The following is a 24403-nucleotide window of genomic DNA, read 5'->3' as shown; positions in this document are numbered from 1 at the left end:
AGTTTAGGGAGGACCAGGGGTTAGAAATTTAATTTGTGTAAGGCTAGATCTAGGTTAGATGTCAGGAATAATGGACCTCTGGAACAGGCTGCCTTCTTGTGCGGTGATTCACTGAATTCCTTCAAGCGAGAGTTGGACCTGTTTAAGAACATAAGAACATAAGAAATAGGAGCAGGAGTAGGCCAATCGGCCCCTCGAGCCTGCTCCGCCATTCAATAAGATCATGGCTGATCTGATCCTAACCCCCAATCCACTATCACAGAACCATCTCCTGAATCTAACAGAATTAGACACACGAAATAGGAGCAGGATCAGGCTACACGGCCCCTGGGCCCGCTCCGCTACCCACAGGGCCATGACCGATCCGAACCTAGACTCATGTCCAAATTCCTGCCTGCTCCCCGTAACCCTTAATTCCCTTTACTTCTAGGAAACTGTCTATTTCTGTTTTAAATTTATGTAACGATGTAGCTTCTACAGCTTTTTGGGGCAGCATATTCCATGGACCTACCACCCTCTGAGTGAAGTAGTTCCTCCTCATCTCAGTTTTGAAAGAGCAGCCCCTTATTCTAAGACTTTGCCCCCTAGTTCTAGTTTCACCCATCATCGGGAACATCCTCCCCGCATCCACCCGATCCAACCCCTTCACAATCTTATATGTTTCAATAAGATCGCCTCTCATTCTTCTGAACTCCAATGAGTAGAGTCCCAATCTACTCAACCTCTCCTCATATGTCCATCCCCTCATCCCCGGGATTAACCGAGTGAACCTTCTTTGTACTGACTCGAGAGCAAGTATGTCCTTTCTTAAGTATGGACACCAAAACTGTACGCAGTATTCCAGGTGCGGTCTCACCAATACCTTGTACAACTGAAGCAATACCTCCCTATTTTTATATTCTCTCCCCCTAGCAATGAAAGCCAACATTCCATTGGCCTTCTTAATCACTTGTTGCACCTGCATACTAACCTTTTGAGTTTCGTGCACCAGGACCCCCAGATCCCTTTGTACTTCAGTACTTTCCAGTTTCTTGCCATTAAGATAATAACTTGCTCTACGATTTTTCCTGCCAAAGTGCATAACCTCACACTTTCCAGTATTGTATTCCATCTGCCAAATCTCTGCCCACTTACTTAGCCTGTCTATGTCCCTTTGCAGGTTTTTTATGTCCTCACTCACTACTTTCCCTCCCATCTTAGTATCATCTGCAAACTTTGATATGTTACACTCGGTCCCCTCCTCCAAATCGTTAATATAGATTGTAAAGAGTTGGGGGCCCAGCACTGACCCCTGCGGAACACCACTAGTTACTGATTGCCAGTCTGAGAATGAACCATTTATCCCAACTCTCTGCCTTCTGTTAGATAGCCAATCCTCTATCCATGCCAGAATATTACCCCCAATCCCGTGATTTTTTATCTTAAGCAATAATCTTTTGTGTGGCACCTTGTCAAATGCCTTTTGGAAGTCTAAATACACTACGTCCACTGGTTCCCTGGTTCTGGCTGGGCTGGAAATCACCTCTTACAGAAGGTAGGTACTGCAAGGAATTCAGGGCCAAAGTGATCTCCTGGACTAGTTTTGATCGTCTAGATAGGTTGGAGAGAAATTTCTCAGATTTTTTCCCCCCAAATTGGCCTGGGTTTTTATCTTTCATTCGCCTCTCCCAGGTGATCACATGGTTTTGGGTGGAGTGGAGAGTGTATATATTGTGATCTACAAACTGTCACAACTGTATGGAACAGGCTCGATGGATCAGAGCATCTTTACCGGTCCGTTATTGTTCGTAAAGACTGAGGGCTAAAAATTGAGTAGCGCCCCAGAAAAATTAGCACCCCTGTGCCAGAAATTGAGTGATTGCGCCCCAAGAGGGAAGTGGGGCGCTACTGGAAGTGCCCCGCATCCCTCTTGGGGCACTGCGAGTCAATATCACAGCGCTAAATACCACGGTATTGCAGGCCTTCCTCCCCTTGCCGGCACTCCGCGGGGGGGTGGGGTTCAGGAGGCCGGGGACAGGAGTGCAGGCAGGTGCTGGCAGGCGGCCAGCAACAAAAATGGCCGCCCCGTGCCTCACCATTAAGTAGCGCTTCCCCCGCCGCAGGTAGGACCCCCCTGACCCCATCGGACATAGCGTCCGGCGGTAAGTCAGGAGGCGCTCCCGAAGATCGGGGCGCGAGCGGTGCGCTGTGCACGGCGATGACATCATCACCAGCGGCCCAGCGCTGCAGGGCGCTACCGGTTAGCACCGCCACTAACCTACCTTTGAATTTCGCGGGAGGTGTGGGCGGTGCCGCGCCCAGGCACTAGTTGCTTTGTGCCCCATTAGCGCCCTCTTTGGGCACTAACGAGAGGCGCAAAGCAACCCAATTTTCCCCACTGAATGCTGATAAATATGCGTGGATTACTTTAGATGCAACATGATAAACAGTGAGTGGAACACTGCATAGAAAGTATATTGCTGGCTTTCTTAAGAAGGGGTGGATTTTGTGCAGGATATTTTGGTGAGTGGAACAATTTATCCACTTTAATTATCTAATGTCAGGATCAAGCATTGTGAGGTCAGATACATCACAGTCAGCTGCAGAGTAAAACTTTATATGCCCTAATAATGTGCTGTTCCCCAACTCAGAAGATCACCCCCCTGTCATTATTGTAACTTTGCCAATTAGGATAAGCTAGGGCCTAACTGGGGGAGTTTTGCACTGTGGAGTCACACCTGTTAGAAACTGCAAGACTGTCCACGGTTGTTTTATATAGGCTGGAATTGTGAGGAGGAGGAGGGCGGGTTGGGTGCGGGGGGTGAGGGGGCTCCAATGTGGTCACAGGCCCTGCCAACTTTTAACAGCAGGGCCTAAAATGCATGCGAGGCCTCGGTTTCCCGCCCGCAGCCCAGCCAGATTGAGAGGCTGGCTGGCTGTGGGCAGGTAGGCCTGCGGCTGCACAGAGAAGAGAGGGGAGTGTTTGTGTAGGGGCCGTTAAATGGATGGCTCGGGCAGGTGTGTAGAGGATCGGGGTGGGGGTGGGGTAGACGATAGGGGGGTGCAGGTCGGACCATTAAATGGATCGGGGTGGAGGGGGGCGGGTGGTGTAGAGGATCGGGGGTTGGGCTGGGCCATTAAATGGATCAGGGGGAGTCAGGCAGAGGCCTCGTGATGGGATCTCCGGTTGTGGGGGGGGGGGGGGGTGGTTTAGGCAGGGACCCTGGATCCAGGAGGTAGGTATAAAGGCACTTACCTCCTGGATACAGCAGTCCCCGTCTTGCTGTAACTGCCGGGATTCACGAACTGAGTGAAACCCGTCCACATGCAGTTAAAAACAAAATGGAGGTTTAAAAAAAAGACTTCCAGCTTCATTATAACATTTAAATTGATGTTCCACCCCCTGGGAGCGGGTTGGTTGCCCACCCCCCATCCTGTGGCCCCCATCCCGCCTCCATTAAAACCGGAAGTAGACAGGTTGGAGGCGGGATCAGGTCAGTAATCCCACTTTTAACAATTTAATTATCCCTACGCTCCAACCCCACCCGTTTTATAAGGTTAAAATTCCCCCCAATAGTCACTATACAGCAGAGATATTTAGCGTAGTAATACCAAAGTTTTTTTTGTTGATGCAATGTCCATGCAAAAACTATAGTATAATTTGGAGTTGACATCAATGAAGTGATGGCATATTGCATTTTGCGATAAGCATGAGACCATCTGGAGGAGATAGCCTTACACAATTTCTTTCATACAGCTACAGTATAAAATCAACTGGTCTTAATCAAAGTTTATTGCTAACATTTCGATATTAGTTGTCCAACCATCTCATCATTAACATTAAAAACCTAACTGGCATTTTGACATAGGTGAGCGGTGCCCTGAATGTGTATACACAAAATGCTGACTGCAGGCAGTACGGAGCTGAACACACAACTTGCCACTTGCAACTCTGACTGATTGTAAACAGGTGCTGGTCTCCATTTGTATAATAACATCTGGTTAGATTGGGATGGATTTGAACCCAAAAGTGAAAAGAGTGTCTTCACCTATTGTGCCATCGAGCTCCCCTATTCGACATTATTCAAGACCCAAAGTAATAATAAATAAAACACACAAGACCAGTGGGAAAAAGACTTGCATTTATATAGCGCTTTTTATGACCTCAGGATGTCCCAAAGCGCTTTACAGCCAATGAAGTGCAGCAAGGTCCCACAAACAGCAATGTGATAATGATCAGATCATATGTTTTAGTGATTTTGGTTGAGGGGTAAATAGTGACCAGAACACTGGGGAGAACTCCTCTGTTCTTCAAAATAGTGCGGTGGGATCTTTTACACCCACCTGAGAGAGCAGGCGGGGCCTCGGTTTAACCTCTCATCCGAAGGACGTCACCTCGGATAGCGCAGCATTCCCTCAGCACTGCACTGGAGTGTCAGCCTAGATTTTTACGCTCTAGTCTCTGGAGTCGGACTCGAACCCACAACCTTCTGACTCAGAGGCAAGAGTGCTACCCACTGAGCCACGGCTGACACCAATGGAAGCATGTCGGTAACAGATAAAGAATGCAAATTTCAATGCATAAACGAAAATCCTATGTAGAATGATTGCTGACTGGTTGCAATTAGGGAAAATCCAGAAACACGCCAGGAATGGTAATAACAGGCAATTTCTATTCTTTTGCAGTTGCTGACAAAGTTGCTTACCTTCTGGGCCTAAACTCAGCCGATCTGCTCAAAGCCTTATGCTTTCCAAGAGTAAAGGTTGGCAATGAGTTTGTTACCAAAGGTCAGACTGTACAACAGGTAATGCTGGGAGAGAGGAAGTATGCACAATTTTGAGCAATAGGTTTTACAGAAACTGAAACATTAATTTTCTGTTTTTTTAGGTATACTTTGCGGTGGGTGCTCTGACAAAGTCAGTGTATGAGAAGTTATTCCTGTGGATGGTGCAACGAATTAATCAGCAATTGGATACAAAACTACCGAGGCAACATTTCATTGGTGTTTTGGATATTGCAGGCTTTGAAATTTTTGAGGTGAAATTCTCAGTAATAGTCTGACAATAATGATATTAATAAAATGTGAAATCTCTGACTATTATACTAACACATTTGTGTCATTCCCCAGTACAACAGCCTGGAACAACTTTGTATCAACTTCACGAATGAAAAACTGCAACAGTTTTTTAACCACCACATGTTCGTTTTAGAACAAGAGGAATATACGAAAGAAGGGATTCATTGGGATTTCATTGACTTTGGTATGGATCTGGCTGCTTGCATTGAACTTATCGAAAAGGTGAGGAGATATTTTGTAGTTTTTCTTTCTCACCATTTTCTTTACCAGTGTTCACCTCTCTCCTTGTCTCCTTATGGTTTTGGTTCACTTTGCAAGGCTTGGTTTCATGGATGCTGGGTGCCAACTGGTACTTCGCCAAGTGGTCATTCTTGTGTATACACTTTCATGTAAAGTTCTAGTATGGATTTCTCACTGTATGAATAGAGATAATTAATGTACTGTGTTTCTTTTTTTTTATAAATTCAAAGCCTATGGGCATCTTCTCAATCCTTGAGGAGGAATGCATGTTCCCCAAGGCTTCAGATATGACATTCAAGAACAAATTGTATGATCAACACCTGGGAAAATCAGTAAATTTCCAGAAACCCAGGATTATCAAAGGAAGGGCTGAAGCTCACTTCTCCTTGATCCATTATGCGGGCACTGTGGACTATAATATTAATTCTTGGCTGGACAAGAATAAGGACCCTTTGAATGAAACTGTAATTGGACTATACCAGAAATCTTCAATTAAGGTTCTTTCACACTTGTATGCTAATTATGGATCAGCTGCAGGTAACATATTTTTCATTATACAATAAAATTGTAAAATAATGTTTGACAGGACAGAAATATCAACCTTTTTGAATAGTTTATCAACATTAAAACAAATGTAAGGTAGATTGAATGTATGTTGACAATAAACATTGCTTTTTAAAGGACATACCAATAATTAAAATATAGGGTGAGGTACAAAGCTGTAATCTACCCAAGAGTTTGGAAGCATTTCTAAAGTTATTTATAAATTCAGGTACCAATGACGACAACAATGGGACAGCAGTTCAGTGGTACTCTGGCAGTTCCCCCTGGTACGGCCCTTATCTCTGCTCCCTTAAGTCCAAAGGGGACAGACTTGAATGGATATGGCGGACAACTGGTTTAGCCATTCACTGTCAGATCTGACTGGGCCACATAAAGCACGATCGGGTCCTACTCTTGTCTGTTAAAACTGCTCACAATTCCAGGATCATCCTGGAATGCAAAGACAACCCCTGGATTCTTTTCTCTTCTGCAAACAGTCTTCTTAAACCCCTCTCCCCTGCCTCCTCCACCCTCACCTCTAACAACAAGTTCTTTGTCATTAAGATTGAGACCATCCGTTCAGCTGCCTTTGCCACTTCACTGCCTTTCCCTAGCCCACCGGGCCAAACTTCCTCTAAGGTTTCCCCCACCCTAGCCCTGAACTCGCATCTTTCTCTAGTTTCTCTCCTATCTTCCCTCATGCCCTCTCCGAGCTCATCTTATCTTATCCATGAGACCCACCTCCTGCTCCCTCAACCCTAATCCCACGAAACTGCTGACCACCCAACTTCCCTCCCTGGCTCCCATGTTAGCTGATATTGTTAACGGTTCTCTCTCCTCAGGTACTGTCCCCCTCTCCCTCAAATCTGCCGTCATCACCCCTCTCCTCAAAAAAACAACCCTTGACCCCTCTGCCCTTGCAAACTAGTGCCCCATCTCCAACATCACTTTCCTCTCAAGTTCTTGAATGTGTTGTTGCCTCCCCAAATCTGTGCCCATCTTTCCTGGAGCTCCATGTTTGAATCCCTCCAATCAGGTTTCCACCCTTGCCACAGTACCAAAACAGCTCTCATCAAAGTCACAAATGACATCCTTTGTGACTGTGACAAAGGTAAACTATCCCTCCTCATCCTTCTTGACTTGTCTGCAGCCTCTGACACGGTTGACTACTCCATCCTCCTCCAACGCCTCTCCACCGTTGTCCAGCTGGGTGGGACTGCACTCGCCTGGTTCCATTCTTATCTATCTAATCGTAGCCAGAGAATCACCTGCAATGGCTTCGCTTCCTGCTCCCACATCATTACCTCTGGTGACCCCCGAGGATCTATCCTTAGCCCCCTCCTATTTCTCATCTACATGTTGCCCCTCGGTGACATCCTCTGAAAACATGCGTCAGTTTCCACATGTATGCTGATGACACCCAGCTCTACCTCACCACCACATCTCTGGACCCCTCCACGGTCTCTAAATTGTCAGACTGCTTGTCCGACATCTAATACTGGATGAGCAGAAATTTCCTCCAACTAAATTTTGGGAAGACCGAAGCCATTGTCTTTGGTCCCTTCCACAAGCTCTGTTCCCTAGCCACCGATTCCATCCCTCCCCCTGACAACTGTCTGAGGCTGAACCAGACTGTTTGCAACCTTGGTGATGTAGTTGACCCTGAAACGAGCTTCCGACCACATATCTGCGCCATAACTAAGACTGCCTATTTCCACCTCCGTAACATCGCCCGACTCCATCCCTGCCTCAGCTCATCCACTGCTGAAACCCTCATCCAGGCCTTTGTTACCTCTAGACTTGACTATTCCAACCCACTCCTGGCCGGCCTCCCATGTTCTACCGGCTGCAAACTTGAGGTCATCCAAAACTCTGCTGCCCGTGTCCTAACTCGCACCAAGTCCCGTTCACCTGTGCTTGCTGACCTACATTGGCTCCTGGTTAAGCAGCGCCTCGATTTCAAAATTCTCATCCTTATTTTTAAATCCTTCCATCGCCTCGCCCCTCCCTATCTCTGTAATTTCTTACAACCCCACAACCCTCAGATATCTGCACTCCTCTAAATCTGGCCTTTTGAACATTCCCGATTTCAATCGCTCAACCATTGGTGGCCGTGCCTTCAGCTGCCAAGGCCCTAAGCTCTGGAATTCCCTCCCTAAACCTCTCTTTTTCTCCTATAAGATGCTCCTTAAAACCTACCTCTTTGACCAAGCTTTTAGTCATCTGCCCTAATATCTCCTAATATGACACTCCAATTCATGAAGCGTTCCATATTTTTGAATAGACAGGGCTTGATGGCCAGCGCGGACACGATGGGCCGAAGGGCCCCTCTCTGTGCTGTATAACTCTATGACTCCTTATGTGGCTCAGTGTCAAGTTTTGTTTTATAACGCTCCTGTGAAGTGCCTTGGGACGTTTTACTACATTAAAGGTGCTATATAAATATAAGTTGTTGTTGTTTTTGTCACGGTCCTAAACAGTAACCCAGAAGTTGTGAGTTCAACTCCACCGCCACCCCCGCTCCCCCCACCCCACTAGCACCACAATGTTGTAAAAATCAAACTGGTTCACTAATCTCTCTATTAGGTGGTGAGATAATTAATGCTACTTAGTTCTGCTGTGAAAAATACCATCAATGGAACACCAACACAGTGAGGACTGCAGCAGCTCAAGAAGGTGGCACTCCACTACCTTCTCAGAGCAACTAGAAATGGGCAATAAATGTCATCCCAGAATCAATGACTTGATTAAAAATAAAAGCTCTTCAAAGTTAGTAATTCTAAGTTCTGCATTCTTTACTATATTAGAATAATTTATCATGCAATTTATACCCTGAATTGATTATGACAATATATACTTTGTAGAAGGTGGAGTAAAGAAAGGTGCCAAGAAAAAGGGTTCTTCCTTCCAAACAGTGTCTGCACTCTTTCGGGTAAGTTCTTTTTTTTAACTTTCTTCTAACTGCACCGTTAACTCTAATTGTCCGAGATAAACCTACACCTGTAGCATGGTAATGAAGCAATGGGGTATAAATTGCGGTCAGAGGCGTAACTCCGGAGTACGCCTCCAACCCACAAAACAAATCCAAACCTAACGCCAGGCGTCCAGGCTGCGAGGAGTTGCAGTCTCGGGCCTCCAGGCTGACGACAGCGTAAAGGTCCATGGATCCCAGGGACACGGGCGGTTCGGAAGTGTCCCTGGGATCACGTGGGCCCCCGGTCCTCCAATCACGAAGGAGGATTCCATTGCAATCATTTACAAAGGGAATTCCCCTAATGAGATGCAATGGAATCCCCAAATAATTGGACAATTTACACAATTCTAATAATTATACAATGTACTGAATTGCAATTTTATTCATAAGTTCCTTTATTGCACCAACCTCAATAAAAATGTAATTTTTTGATAAATAATTTTAAACATTTTAATCCAGGCCAATATTTTCATAAGCTCATTTAAAGTGTATGTGCATAATTTAGCATTTTAAAATGTTTTATATATACCCTTAGACTGATGAAAGCAGGCCCTATCCTCCTTTTACCAGCCATAAGAGTAGCACGGGCAATTGCTGGGCAGTTGTAAGGCAAATAGCCCAACACTGCACCAGCAATACTGAGTTTCCATGCAGTTCGGATGATCTGTCAAGGCGTACCTTGACAAATCAAGTTCCAGATTTCGCACATGTGGAAACCTGGATGGATTACAACGGTATACTCGCAGTATGCCATCACGGAGACCGCAATTTCAGGGCCATTGACAATAGTTTGGTTGCTTATGGTTATATGTAAGGCTCAGTCAAGAAAATAACTGCTATTGGTTATTAAATTCGTTGTTTGATATAGGAAAACCTGAACAAGCTGATGACTAACTTGAGAAGCACTCACCCCCACTTTGTGCGTTGCATTATTCCAAATGAAACAAAAACTCCAGGTAATTTCCAGCAATCAATTTTATTCTTCGTTCTCCCTATTTGTGCAAAAAAAGTATTACAAACATATAATTGCATTCTTATCACCACACAGGTGAAATGGACAATCACCTAGTCATGCACCAACTGAGGTGTAACGGGGTGCTTGAGGGGATCAGAATTTGTAGAAAAGGATTCCCAAGCAGAATCCTCTATGCAGACTTCAAGCAAAGGTAACTAGTTGGAGTTTATAACCTTCCATATCCAACACCATAAAATGTTATGCATTACCTAAACGGAAGGTGTAATAGAAACAGTGGCACCTAAGTGGCATTCCGCTCCTAAGGAAGTTGTGTACAATTCACCAGTCACTTAATTTGCAAGTTATAATAGTTTTCATCCAAAGATCTGTTGGGCATACATCAAATGTGAAAAAGGTTACAATTGTAAAGACATAAATGTGGGAATATAACTATACTTATTTTAAAATAAACAGATACAGAGTACTGAATGCAAGTGCTATTCCAGAGGGTCAGTTTATGGACAGCAAGAAGGCTTCTGAGAAACTCCTTGGCTCCATTAACATTGATCACAGCCAATACAAATTTGGGCACACTAAGGTAAAGTCCTAATTTACATTCGTAAAATAACTAAACTTCATAAATAGCTGTGTAATAAAAAAAAACAAATGTAACTCATGAAGATATTTTCTGCACTTGCAGGTATTCTTTAAAGCCGGTATCCTGGGTGTTCTTGAAGAGATGAGAGATGAAAGATTGGCTGCACTTATTACCCGCACACAAGCTATATGCCGTGGTTACTTAATGCGAGTAGAATTTCAGAGGATGATGCAAAGAAGGTACACGAGAACTGTTCACAACCTGTGACAGACTTAATTTAAATAATAAATAAATTTTAAAAAAAAACATTCCTTCTTAATTGCTTTCCATAGGGAAGCTATCTTCACTCTCCAGTATGATATCCGTTCGTTCATGAATGTCAAGCATTGGCCATGGATGAAACTGTTCTTCAAGATCAAACCTCTTCTGAGGAGCGCAGAAGCTGAAAAGGAAATGCAAAACATGAAAGAGGAGTTTGAGAAGCTTAAAGAAGCATTTTCAAAATCTGAAGGAAGAAGAAAGGAATTGGAGGAGAAAATGGTTAGTCTTCTGCAGGAAAAGAATGATCTACAGATGCAGGTGCAAGCGGTATGTAGATTATCATTTTACAAAGTTAAATTACCTCTATGGTATTCAAAATTTAATTGCACTGAAAAGTATTTATTTTATATTTTTAAGGAAATAGAAAGTTTGGCAGATGCTGAGGAAAGGTGTGACCAGCTAATAAAAAACAAAATTCAGGCCGAGGCTAAGGTCAAAGAGATGAACGAACGACTAGAGGATGAAGAGGAAACGAATGTTGAGCTGACGGCCAAGAAGAGGAAACTTGAAGATGAGTGCTCCGAGTTGAAGAAAGACATTGATGACTTGGAGCTCACATTAGCCCAAGTGGAAAAAGAGATGCATTCCACCGAAAACAAAGTACGCATGATTATTTTTGGTTGCTATGGTTAAGCATTAGCACATTTCATGAATACTTTAAGTACAGAAAATGCTCTGTATTTGCACTTTATGCTGAAATCCGGTTTAGCATGTACCTCGTTTACACTATTTTCGGTTTAAAGTAACATACTGTGGAGAATACTTAATTTCTTGCTTTTTCCTGTTATGAATCTTACATTTATTGGAAGCTGTTAAATCCGTGAATCTTTAAGTAGTGGTCCTTCAAATAATCGAGAGAGACTGCAGAGGAACAATCAACAGGTGTTTACTGGATGAGGGTTGCTCTAAAACTAAACAGTACAGATCTCTACTCAGGGTTATATACAGGTGTGGTCACTGCCGGTACTACTGTATACAGGAGCTGTAAAAAGTAGTTCTCCCCTTAAAGGTACATACACTACAATTCCTCCCCTTTTAGATTAACAGTACCATAACATTCATTTAACAATTAACACTTTGAACATGCAACATTAACTGAAAATAGTCCATTTATAAATTCAGTCTTGGGGCGGCTTCCTGATCCTTTCTGGATAGCGCCTTTCCTGAGTGTCTTGCTCTTGGTGCGGAGGCGATTCTGGCCCCCTGTCGTCGGTTGGTTCATCAGCTTCCAATACTACTGTTTCTGGGGTAGATGCTACCTGTATGTCGGGTTCATTACCAGGTACGCGAGACATGGGGTTGACTCGTTCCTGTGATGCTAGGATCTGGTCGACATGGCGTCTCTCAATGTTCTCCCCAACCTCCACTGTGTACATTAGTGGCCCCTGCCGTGTGCATATCGTTCCTGGTTGCCATTTCTCTGTTCGGTAGTTGTGGGCCAAGACTGGTTGCCCTACATTGAAGCACCTTGTCGGCTTCTCATTGATGTGCTGGAATTGCTTATTCTCAACATTTCTTTGTACATTTGGTCTGAGCAAATCCAGACGAGATCTCAACCTTCGGTTAAAGAACATCATGGCCGGGGTCTGGTTGGCAACTGCATGTGTCGCATTTCTGTAGGCTAACAGGAAATTGTCCACCTTATGCTGCAGTGGAATGTCGTCATCGCACATGGCCCTTACTGCCTTTTTAAAGGTTTGTACGAACCTCTCAGCCAATCCATTTGTGGCTGGATGATACGGAGCAGATGTGTAATGCCTTACCCCATTCCTTCTCATAAATTTCCGAAATTCTTCGGACACAAACTGTGGTCCGTTATCAGAGTAAATCTGCTCTGGCAAGTCGTTCCTGGCAAATATGGCCCGTAGGACTGCAATCGTTTTCTCCGTGGTGGTGGAGGACATTTTGATCACCTCGGGCCATTTCGAGTGCGCATCCACGGCTATTAAGAACATTGAGTCCATGAATGGACCAGCAAAATCAATATGCACCCGTTGCCATGGAGATGAGGGCCACTCCCATGGGTGTAGAGGGGCATGTGGTGGTGCATTTTGGACCTTCTGGCATCCTGAGCAGCTCTTTGTCAGGTCCTCGATTTGCTGATCGATCCCCGGCCACCACACATAAGCCCTAGCAAGGCTTTTCATTTTCACCCCTCCCAGATGGCCTTCGTGAAGCTCATTGAGCACTCTCTCCCTTAACTTGGGTGGAATTACCACTCGGGATCCACACATCAAGGTCCCCTGGTATACTGACAGCTGTTCTCTTCTGGATGAGAATGCTGGCAACAGTGAGTCGCCATGTGTTGGCCATCCCTTCACCGTCAAATCATATACCCGAGACAGTGTCGGGTCATTTCGGGTCTCCTCTATATCCGCGTTAGTTACTGGCAAGCGTTCAATTATAGTCGAATAAAATATTTCGACAGGGTCCACTGCTGGTGCTTCCTCCGCAGTAGGCAGTGGTAGGCATGATAGCCCATCAGCGTTTCCATGCTGTTTTGTGCCCTTATACTCTATTTCATAATGGTTCGCCCCTAGAAAGAGGGACCATCTTTGTAGCCGTTGCGCAGTCATCACCGGAACGCCCTTCTTTGGATTAAAGATGGAGACAAGTGGTTGGTGGTCAGTCAGCAAGGTGAACTTCTGCCCGTGCAGATAGTGGTTGAACTTTTTTACTCCCCACACTAGGCTGAGGGCCTCCCTGTCAATCTGGGCGTAGTTACGCTTGGCTGAGGTTAGTGACCGAGACGCAAAGGCTACTGGCCTCTCCAAGCCGTATGGGAATTTGCGCGACAGCACCGCTCCAATACCATAGGGTGATGCATCACACGCCAACCGAATTGGTAGTGCTGGGTTGAAATGAGCCAACACCTCTTTTGATGTGATCAATTCTTTGCACTTCTGGAAAGCTCGTTTACATTCATCATTCCACTTCCATGGTACCCCCGTTTGCAGTAGGGTGTTCAGTGGGTGTTCTACTGTAGACAAATTCGACAAGAACTTATGGTAGTAGTTCACCAGCCTGAGGAACGACCTCCGTTGTGACACATTTTCCGGTGCTGGAGCCTTGACTACTGCCTCAATCTTTTCAGGGGACTTATGCAACCCCTCTTCATCAATAACGTGGCCACAATACGAGATCTGCTTCTGGAAAAACTCGCATTTGTGGCGATTAGCTCAGAGCCCATATTCCTTCAATCTAGTGAGCACCTGCTCCAGGTTGGCGAGGTGATCACTGTCATTTTCGCCTGTGACCAGGATGTCGTCCAAATAACACTGGGTCCCTGGAATCCCTTGCAGGACTTGATCCACTGCCCTTTGCCAAATAGCCGGAGCTGATGCTACCCCGAACACCAGCCGGTTGTATTGGTAGAGACCTTTGAGTGTTGATCGTGAGGTACTGTTTCAAGGCTTCTTCTACCTCCATTTGCAGGTACACCTGGGCCAGATCAATCTTAGTGAAGCGTTTTCCTCCAGATAGCGAGGCAAAAATATCTTCAATCCTCGGAAGCGGATATTGTACCGTGTGAAGGACTGGGTTCACTGTCACCTTAAAGTCCCCACAGATGCGAATCTTCTTTGGTTCCCCAGGCATATTACTCAACGACCTCTTCATTACAGGAACGATGGGTGTAGCCCACTCGCTCCAGTTCACTTTGGACAGTACTCCAGAACGTACTAAACCTTCCAGCTCTACTTCGACGGCTGGGCGGATCGCATAAAGCACCGGTCTGGCCTTAAAAAACTTTGGGCTTGCATTTTCCTCTATTTTGATCGTCGCTGTTATGCCTTTTAGTGTTCCGAGTCCCTCCTGGAACACTTCTCGTGCGTCAGTTAACATTTTTGACAGTCGTCCAGGTGTGACGTCGTCATCCTTTGTGGCATCTACCATCAGTGCTTGTATGGCATGCCAATCTAACTGTATCTTCCGGATCCATTCACATCCTAGTAGTGGTGGTCCTCCATCTGGCAATACATATACATCCATTTTTGGTGTTTCCTTGCCGTTGTATATCACGTTCACCCTGATTTTTCCTTTGGGGTAGACATTTTGCCCCATGTACGTCTTCAAGATAATCCCTGTATCTCTCAAGGGTACATGTGAGAATAGCCGCTTGTAGTCCCTTCGGTTTATGACTGTTAGGGCTGATCCTGTGTCCAATTCCATTTTCACTTGGACTCTGTCTATCTTGAGCGTGACCCAGATAGTTTGGTGATCCTCCATTTTGGTTACATTATGTAGTTTCAGACAACCCAGCTCCTTGCTTCCGGAGTCTGTATCACTTTTCTGTTCGTCTGAACTACTCTCCGTCACCTTATGTACCTTCTTGTACTTCTCCTGTGGAGGTTTCTTGCTACTGGTTTTCTTTCCCGACCTGCAGACTCTTATTATGTGTCCTACTTTTCCACACTGTCTGCACACTTGGTCCCTGAACCAACAATCCTTATGGTCATGTGTTGTTCTGCCGCAGCGATAGCACTTCACTGCTCCATATGACATTTCATTTGTGCCATATTCTTGCGGTCTCCGTTGTATCTCTGCAGCGCCCCGTGCGGCTGCTTCGTGTGATACTGCCATGTTGAAAGCCTTGTCCAGCGTAAGATCCTTTTCTGATAGAAGCCGCTTCTGGGTTCCTTCACTTTGAAGCCCACACACAAACTTGTCCCTTAAAGTATCTGCTAGTCCCGTTCCAAACTGGCAGTGTTTCGATAGCTTGCGCAGTTCCGTTAAATACTCAGCATTACTTTCGTCTTTATGCTGGTTCCTTTTATGAAACTTAAATCTTTCTGCTATCAGCAGCGGTGTGGGGTTTAAGTGGTCCTGTAGGATTGCCACTATGCTTTCAAAATCCTTTTCCACTGGCTTCTCTGGGGTGACTAGGTTTCGCAGTAAGCCGTACGTTTTTGCACTGATGGAATTCAACAATACCAGTGCTTTCCTGGCATCTGGCACTTCATTCGTCTTGCAGTATACTTCTATGCGTTCTACATATGTCGCCCAATCTTCAACTTCATTGTCGAACGCTGTGACCCTGCCACTCTTCTGCATCCCTGGGTGTGGTTGGACTGGCTTAAAATGGCGTCTCCCGCGCTCTCCCTCCTTCTCCGCTGGCTCAAAATGGCGTCTCCCGCGCTTCCCTTTCTTCTCCGCTGCGGCCCAAATGGCGTCTCCCGCGCTTTCTTTTCTTCCCCCGCGGACGCTGCTCAGCCCTTGAACACCGGCCGCACTCTGCGCGTTTTCCTGTGCGCTTCTCTCGTTGACGCCGCTCAGTCTTCAACCCCGGCTGCGCCCTGTGCGCTTTACCCTTTCTCTTACCCTTCGACGCTGCTCGGCCTTTTTCTGTGCCGTCGGTCGGCTCCCGCCGCCGCTGTCCGGGAAGGGTCTGCGCCGTACCTGCTGCCAGCCCGCTGCGCTGGATCGTCGCGACTGGAGAACCAAGCCCAGCTCTCTACAGCCTCCTCTGCGATGCTCAAGTCCTTCCTGGATGGTCGACGCCCGCACTGGTGGAATCGGCCTCCTTCTTCAGAGTTGCAGCTAGGTTCGAAACGACTCGTCGCCAATGTTAAATCCGTGAATCTTTAAGTAATGGTCCTTCAAATAATCGACAGACTGCAGAGGAACAATCAACAGGTGTTTACTGGATGAGGGTTGCTCTAAAACTAAACAGTACAGATCCCTACTCAGGGTTATATACAGGTGTGGTCACTGCCGGTACTACAGTATACAGGAGCTGTAAAAAGTTGTTCTCCCCTTAAAGGTACATACACTACAGAAGCAATGCACACATAAGCAGTCAATAGCAAACACCTGGGATCTTAAAGAATTTAATTTCCAGAACAAGTCTATTAAGGCTACTTAAGCGGTATGGACACCTATTCATATTTGAGGAAGGCTGTGCTAAGGTGCTGAACTTTGAAACTTGTAATGGTCAGAAAAATCTGCATTGAAGATGATGCCTTCATTGATGGGCACAGCAATGTAGAAATGTCATCTTTAGTCTTGAGAGGAAGTCTAAGAAGCCCCATTTGATTTTGACCTAAGGAAGCATATAAGGTAAGGAGCCAAAGTATTGGTAAATCACATAGATGATATAGGAGGCCTATATGATATGCTATCAACCATATAATTGCAAACATGTGAATGTTACTAATACCAGAAAATGCTGGAAAAACTCAGCAGGCCAGGCAACATCCGTGGAGAGAAATTAGAGTCAACGTTTCGGGTCAAAACCCTTTATCAAGAATGATTGGCTCAATTGATTCAATGTTAAAATTACTTTGCAGTCCAACATCAATGTTTGCATCCTTTATATTACATAGTACAAGTTTTACATCAATGCTGAATACACAACTACACTTGGAAATATATATATTTGCTCTCTTTCTCGGTTATTAGTCTTCAATAATGCTGAATAGTAGAGGACAGGCGACAACAACAAACAGAAGAAAGTCCTTTATTCCCTATTTAAAACATTCTGTTATGAACATTGTTGGCATTGTATCCATTGAGGTAATGGTGGAAGAGGGAGTTGGAGATCCTGTTCATGATGCTGTTTAGTCTCATTATGTTAACTTATTTGCAGAACAACCTTTGCTTGTAAAAATCCTAAACTGAACTCAAGCACAGTTCCTGGACATTGTCGTGACTCACATGCCAAACTCAGTGGGAGAATGTCACAAGAAGTTTACCAGGAATGCTGTCATGGCCTTATGGACTGCTGTCTTAAAGGCAATAGCAGCTGTCTATTATTCCCTTGGAAAAATGAGGCGAAGCACTATAGGGGATGGTTTCACCAGAGCTCATGGAAGGCCAAAGGTTTGCATTTCCTGAGTTCAGAGACCAGCAATGACCAGGCCTTCAACTGAGGCACGATGCAGACTGCTTCACAACATATGGCACTTGCATCTCATGTAGCAAAGCCATTTGGTGGTTCTGTGGAAGAGTGCACAGCATTCTTACACCGTGCACATCACCAGTTTAGTGCCCAAGACTGCAGGGATGCCCAATACGAGCCTAAGATCTGGAGATGTTCTCCTGTCCAAATCCAGGGAAACTTCGCAGCAGATCTCCCAACCAGCAACAAGTACCTGCCTCTTCCAGTGTAAGCGAACTGCTTAGGAGCAGAATATGTGCCCCTTCTACAAGGCATACAAGAAAGAGAAAGAGTGGCACATCATGGTAAACACCTTAGATGCACTGCACTTAGTATAAATAAATGTGATGCACATCACTAATTATTTGCATATGATCATATACAGGCCATTACTATATTATACCAAAAGTGCCTTCACAGATAGCGTTGATGCTTCAGTGCCTCATACAATGACTAAACGCTGTTGGGATGATAACTGAACAAGTAGGAGTGGAATGTATGGAAACCAATACTGTGGCCATTACGATGCATGATGAGGAGATTGAACATTCTATGATGGTTTTCTACTGTGGAAGATATGCTTCAGTGAGCACTGCATAGTTGTGAATACAGGCAGGCTGTGGAAGGCAGTTCAGATAGTAGCTATTTTAAAAGCAATGGCAACTGTGGAAAATTCAAGGCTATGGGGAAAGAGTACAATATGTTCCTTTTAATGGCAGCTGTGTCCTTTTTAATTTTAATTTTATTATACTGGGCATGTAATCCAAAGGACAAACAAATTCTTAATCAAGCTTTGATGAATATGTCTTGCACCATGCTATCATCTCCGGTTGCCAGGTCTTGTTCATCTTCATCATCTTTGTACTGCTTTAGTGACAGAAATACCTCCCTCCTTTGTAACAGAATCTACAGCACAGAAACAGGCCATTCGACCCAACTGGTCTATGCTGGTGTTTATGCTCCACGCAAGGCTGCTCCCACCCCTCTACATCTAACCCTATCAACGTATCCTTCTATTCCTTTCTCCCTCATGTGCTTATCTAGCTTCCTCTTCAATGTATCTACGCTATTCGCCTCAACTACTCCTTGTGGTAGCGAGTTCCACATTCTCCACTCTCTGGGAAAGGAAGTTTTTCCTGAATTCCCTAAAAGATTTATTAGTGACTATCTTATAGTTATGACTTTGTAATGTTGTTCAGTATGTAGCAGTTTAGAGATCTTTCTGAAATATTTGAGGGGATATTGTAAAGCACCTCTAACTGATCCAGGGAGACCCCATCTGCCCCATGATTGTTTTCATTTTGATGTGTGCTTCACTGTATTGTTTCTGTGGCTCTATAAGTGGGCTTCTTAGTGGTGACATGAGCCATGGTAGCAAAGCATAGTACTTGTCTTCCAAAAGCCAATATTCCATTTTGTCATCACCACTGAATAGAAGGGGTATAATGATAAGTTGCAACATTCTTGCCTTGCCAGTACTAATTCATATATTTTATCTCTGCCAGGGCCTTCATGCGTGCTGCAGCAGTTGATGGATCTCACGGACAATGAATCCTCAAAGGAGCTGAGTCGTTCTGAGGGTGCACCATCACAGGACTCATGCTTACCATGCACCAGCTCAGATACTCGCACTTCGGTGGAACCATGTAGACAGATAGTTGGGCTTTCGCCTGGTGACCAATGTTCCCTTTAAGCTGCGCGGCCGCGCTGTGCTCTAGAGGTCCTGCGCAGCCGGTGAGCCACTAAACCGGCCACATGGGCCAAAGAAAATTAGAGGGAACATTGCTGGTGACTCACATTTTACAAGTGAGCAAGAGCAGATGGTGGTGGCAGGGGCAGCAGTGGAGAGTCCGCGTCAGAGGGCGCAGGATGCTCCAAGCATTGCTCAGCTAGACACAGATGCTGTACCCCTGGGGCCGTTGTTGAAATGGTTAATCATTGAGCAACAGCAGAGAGTGTGCGATGTTCTGACGGGCCTTCCACACACACTAATCGCGATTGCAGAGAGAATGGAGGTGTTCGCTTCAAGCATGAGTGTGTTGATGTCGCAGGGCACATCACTCATGCTTGAAGCGAGTGGCCAGCTCCCTGGAACATCAAAGGTGGCAATGAAATGAGTCCATGCAGTCCTTGACCACCGTCCTGCAGATTCTGGATGCCAACATGTCTGGTGCCTTAAATAGGATGACAGATACCTTAGCCTTGGCCTTACAGAGCTGCACTGATCTGCACCAAAGTGCTCTCCAGCACAGTGGTAGCAATGAAGTTCAGCTGGGCCAAGAGAGGGATGATGGCAAAAGGGGACATGGAAGTAAGAACTACCCTCAAAGCACTTCCACTTCCGGCTCATTGCCGCCCCCCCCCCCCCCCCAGTCAGTAGCGAACCTGCTGCTTTGTGTCCCGATGGGCGAGTCTGTCCCTGCCAAGGTGCAGGTGGAGCAGTCTTTGGCGGGACCCTCATGGGCTCCAAAACCCAGAGAATATCAGCCAAGAGCATCTCCGCAGTCAGAGCAGGGATCTGAGCAGCCCGCCTCTACCTCTGCTGAAGCCACAGGGGTGGCACCATGTAGGAGCGCGAGGAAAAGGAAGAGTAAAGCTTTGTCGTTGCACAAGGGTATGCACCTGTGTGTGTGAGAAATGTTGTGTTGTGAAGTTTCCATTCTTTAGTTCAATCACATAAATGTTATTCTTTTGCACCACTTTCCCATTCTGCCCATTCTTGGTTGCTGGGTGGCATGTTGTCTTTTAATTTGTTTGATGATGGATAGGAAGACATGAATTGACGGGGACCATTGGGGGGATGTGCAAGGGGTGGCTGGTTGTTTGCAAGACTGCTTTGTTAGTGGCATTGGTGGGGGGAGGCGTGGGAAGAGTGGCGTTTGCGTGTGCTTCTGACATCTGGCCACTGGTGCAACGTAAGTGAATCTTCCGTTAATGTGCATCCCGGGCAGCAATGTGAGCAACTGGTGGCGCATTTCCCTCATCACCTTCCTCCTCCTCAGAATCGTCCGAAGAGGATCTGCGCTCTGCACCTTGTTCCTGCTGCAGGTCCAAACCTCGCTGCTGTGCAATGTTGTGCAGAGCGCAGCACACCACGACCATTTGGACACCCAGGCTGGTGCGTACTGAAGGGCACCTCCAGATCTGTCGAGGCACCTGAAGCGCATCTTCAGCATCCTGACGGCTTGTTCGATCACACATCTGGCAGTCATATGGCATTCATTGCAGCGCTGTTGGGCTTCATTGGTCAGATTTCTGACGGATGGCATCAGCCAAGTTTGAAGTGGGTATCCCTTGTCTCCTAGTAGCCACCCCTTAAGTGTGCTTCCAGGTCCAAAGACGTCAGGGAGCTTCGACTGCTGCAGGACGAATGCAACATGGCAGCTCCCCGGGAATCTTGTGCACACCTGCAGAAATATCTTTTTGTGGTTGCACACCAGCTGCACATTGATGGAGTGGAAGCCCTTGCAGTCGACGAATATTCCTGGTTGTTCTGGGGGTGCCCGGATTGCCACGTCTGTGCAGCTGATGATGCCCTGGACCTGTGTGAAGACAGCCAGAGATGCAACCCCAAGCGCCCACGCATTCTGACTGGCATCATCGCAGACAAAGTTCACATAATTGTCGGGCCTGGCAAACAACCCACCAGTCACCTGTCCTTTGCATTTGTGGGCCGCCGACTGGGAGATCTTGGATATGACTCCGGCAGAGTCCTGGAGGGATCCGGGGGCAAAAACGTTGAGGACGGTGGTCACTTTGACAGCCACTGGTAACGTGTGGCCACCAGGTCCAGCAGGCAGTAGGTCTTCTAGTAGGCTGCAGATGTTTGCCACCACCTGACGTGACAATCTGAGTCTCCTGAAACACTGCTGTTCCAACATGTCAAGGAAACTCAGCCTCTGCCCGTACACCCTGTGTCATGGGTAGTGCCTTCTGCCAGCTGCACCCCTCTTCTGTTCCCCTTTCTGTTGTCCAGCTACAGGTCTCTCAAAAGCAGCCTGCTTCTTGCGCTGCCGCTGGTGCTGGTCATATTGCTCCTCATCCGAGGTCCAATCTAAGGCAATCAAAGCGCCAGCCATCCTGATGTGATTCAGAAAACCTCCAGTGTGGAGTGTGAACTCTCAGCATAAGTACTGTGAACAAACCCTTTCCCAGTAGGAGGTAGGAAAGCAGCTGTGAGTACTGAGTATTTACTGCAGTATTTCCGTGAGTTTATATCAGCCCCTCAACTGCTGCTGTGTTCTCGCCTTGCTGTCAATGGCGAGTTTCAGGAAGCCCAGGAAACCCATGGATGCACCGTTGAGTTTGAAAGTCAGTCGAATTGAACGATTAGCATATGTTAATAGGCAACCAGTCTGTCCTGAGGGGGTTGTGTCCAAGCAGCCTAACGTGTTCCAGTTAAACGCAGAAGTCGGGTTGGAGCCGGCTTCTCGACCCGCTCACATTTTTCCCGGTTTTCACCCCCCCCCATACCCAAACCCATGCACTCCTCAAGGTTAAAATTCCCCCTACTGAGTCAGCTGCCAGGGAATTGCATATCGACGTGTGTGTGATCCACTGCTGATGCTCACAAACCATCTGGATGTTGAGAGAGCAGAATTGCATATGGTTACCTTAGGTTATGAATGGAGTTTTATAGGCTATGCAAGTGAAATGAATCATTCCCTGTGCTCTTGGTAACCCAAATGTGTAGTAAATGCCAATTTCCCTCTAATGTTTCTGTTGTGGCTCTGGGGGTGGGGTAGTTTGGAGCCTATGTTTTTTCTTATATATTGTTACTGCACACAGGTTAAGAATCTCACAGAGGAAATGGCTACCCTCGATGAATCCATTGTCAAGCTAACAAAAGAGAAGAAAGCCTTGCAAGAGGTCCACCAGCAGATCTTAGATGATCTCCAAGTCGAGGAAGACAAAGTCAACACTCTGACCAAAGCTAAGGCTAAGCTGGAACAGCAAGTCGATGATGTAAATATCCCTAAAATAAGTTTAAAAAAAATTAGTTTTTCTCTGAATTGTTCCTGATTTGCACAGATCCTGTAATATTGTGTTACTGATGTATTTTGATACCTCTCTTCTTTCATAGCTTGAAGGGTCTCTGGAACAAGAGAAAAAACTTTGCTTGGACCTTGAACGGGTCAAGAGGAAACTTGAAAGTGATCTGAAACTGTCTCAGGATTCCATAATGGATTTGGAAAATGACAAACAACAAATGGAAGAAAGGCTTAAGAAGTGAGAAACATTTATTTTTATATATATATATATATATATACACACATACATACACATACACACTCACGTCTGTATTTGGAACAGTTGTAGTTCCTTGTACATTAGGATTGTGAAGGCTATACGCAACTTTGTCCAAGGTTTTGGGCAAGAGATACGAGGGGGATGTGTAAAAACGTTTTTATGCAGCGAGTGGTGAGGACCTGGAACTCGCTGCCGACGGAAGTGGTGCAAGCGGGGACACTCAATATTTTCAAGGGGAGACTGGATAGGCAGTTGAGGGAAATAAACTTGCAGGGCTACGGGGATAGAGTGGGGGAATGGGACTAACGGGATTGCTCTACAGAGAGCCGGCACGGACTCAATTGGCCGAATAGCCACCTTCTGTGCCATTATGATTCTATGACTTTTTAAAAATTCGCTTATGGGATCTGGGCGTCGCTGGCAAGGCCAACATTTATTGCCCATCCCTAATTGCCCTTGAGGAGGTGGTGGTGAGCTGCCTTCTTGAACCGCTGCAGTCTGTGTGCTGAAGGTACTCCCACAGTGCTGTTAGAGAGCAAGTTCCAGGATTTTGACCCAGCGACGATGAAGGATTGGCGATATACTTCTAAGTCAGGATGGTGTGTGACGTGGAGGGGAACTTGGAGGTGGTGGTGTTCCCATGCACCTGCTGCCCTTGTCCTTCTAGGTGGAAGAGGTCACGGGTTTGGGAGGTGCTACCGAAGAAGCCTTGGCGAGTTGCTGCAGTGCATCTTGTAGATGGTACACACTGCAGCCACGGTACGCTGATGGTGGAGGGAGTGAATGTTTAAGGTGGTGGATGGGGCACGAATCAAACGGGCTGCTTTGTCCTGGATGGTGTCGAGCTTCTTGAGTGTTGTTGCAGCTGCACTCATCCAGGCAAGTGGTGAGTATTCCATCTCACTCCTTACTTGTGCCTTGTCGATGGTGGAAAGGCTTTGGGGAGTCAGGAGGTGAGACACTCGCTGCAGAATACCCAGCCTCTGACCTGCTCTTGTTGCCATAGTATTTATGTGGCTGGTCCAGTTAATTTTCTGGTCAATGGTGACCCCCAGGATGTTGATGGGGGATTCAGCGATGGTAATGCCGTTGAATGTCAAGGGGAGGTGGTTAGACTCTTGCGTGTTGAAGATAGTCATTGCCTGGCACTTCTGTGGCACGAATGTTACCTGCCACTTATCAGCCCAAGCCTGAACGTCGTCCAGGTCTTGTTGCATGCAGGCATGGACTGCTTCATTATCTGAGGAGTTGTGAATGGTGCTGAACACTGTGCAGTCATCAGCGAATATCCCCATTTCTGACCTTATGTTAGAGGGAAGGTCATTGATGAAGCAGCTGAAGATGGTTGGGCCTAGGACACTGCCCTGAGGAACTCCTGCAGCGATGTCCTGGGGCTGTGATGATTGACCGTCAATCACCACAACCATCTTCCTTTGTGCTAGGTATGACTGCAGCCAGTGAAGCGTTTTCCCCCTGATTCTCATTGACTTCAGTTTTACTAGGGCTCCTTGATGCCACACTCGGTCAAATGCTGCCTTGATGTCAAGGGCAGTCACTCTCACCTCACCTCTGGAATTCAGCTCCTTTG

At 46.2% G+C, this 24403-nt stretch overlaps 2 protein-coding genes across 9 annotated transcripts in view; one reads left to right on the top strand and one right to left on the bottom strand.

Moving 5' to 3' along the window:
* Nucleotides 1-24403, top strand: part of LOC147102675 (myosin-3-like) — a 42352-nt gene that overhangs the window by 6799 nt on the left and 11150 nt on the right. The window contains exons 12-24 of the mRNA XM_085963378.1: nucleotides 4666-4784; nucleotides 4868-5017; nucleotides 5109-5279; nucleotides 5528-5834; nucleotides 8705-8772; nucleotides 9683-9770; nucleotides 9863-9980; nucleotides 10244-10367; nucleotides 10470-10606; nucleotides 10700-10955; nucleotides 11046-11288; nucleotides 22354-22530; nucleotides 22649-22794. Coding sequence (XP_085819504.1) covers nucleotides 4666-4784; nucleotides 4868-5017; nucleotides 5109-5279; nucleotides 5528-5834; nucleotides 8705-8772; nucleotides 9683-9770; nucleotides 9863-9980; nucleotides 10244-10367; nucleotides 10470-10606; nucleotides 10700-10955; nucleotides 11046-11288; nucleotides 22354-22530; nucleotides 22649-22794 — 2104 coding nt within the window. The remainder of the gene's footprint in view (nucleotides 1-4665; nucleotides 4785-4867; nucleotides 5018-5108; nucleotides 5280-5527; nucleotides 5835-8704; nucleotides 8773-9682; nucleotides 9771-9862; nucleotides 9981-10243; nucleotides 10368-10469; nucleotides 10607-10699; nucleotides 10956-11045; nucleotides 11289-22353; nucleotides 22531-22648; nucleotides 22795-24403) is intronic.
* The window catches only part of LOC147102673 (RNA-directed DNA polymerase from mobile element jockey), a 132823-nt gene continuing 118191 nt past the window's right edge, over nucleotides 9772-24403 (bottom strand). For all 8 annotated transcript variants that reach the window (XR_015073048.1, XR_015073053.1, XR_015073052.1 and 5 more), the window contains one exon: nucleotides 9772-10809. The gene's annotated coding sequence lies outside the window, so the exon portion shown is untranslated. The remainder of the gene's footprint in view (nucleotides 10810-24403) is intronic.

The sequence above is a fragment of the Somniosus microcephalus genome, chromosome 21 (genome assembly GCF_052327205.1).
Source record: "Somniosus microcephalus isolate GS21.2 chromosome 21, FLI_Smic_1.0, whole genome shotgun sequence".
Classification (NCBI taxonomy): Eukaryota; Metazoa; Chordata; class Chondrichthyes; order Squaliformes; family Somniosidae; genus Somniosus; species Somniosus microcephalus.
The sequence above is the reverse complement of the archived record's forward strand: the minus strand, read 5'-3'. Positions and strand labels throughout refer to the sequence as shown.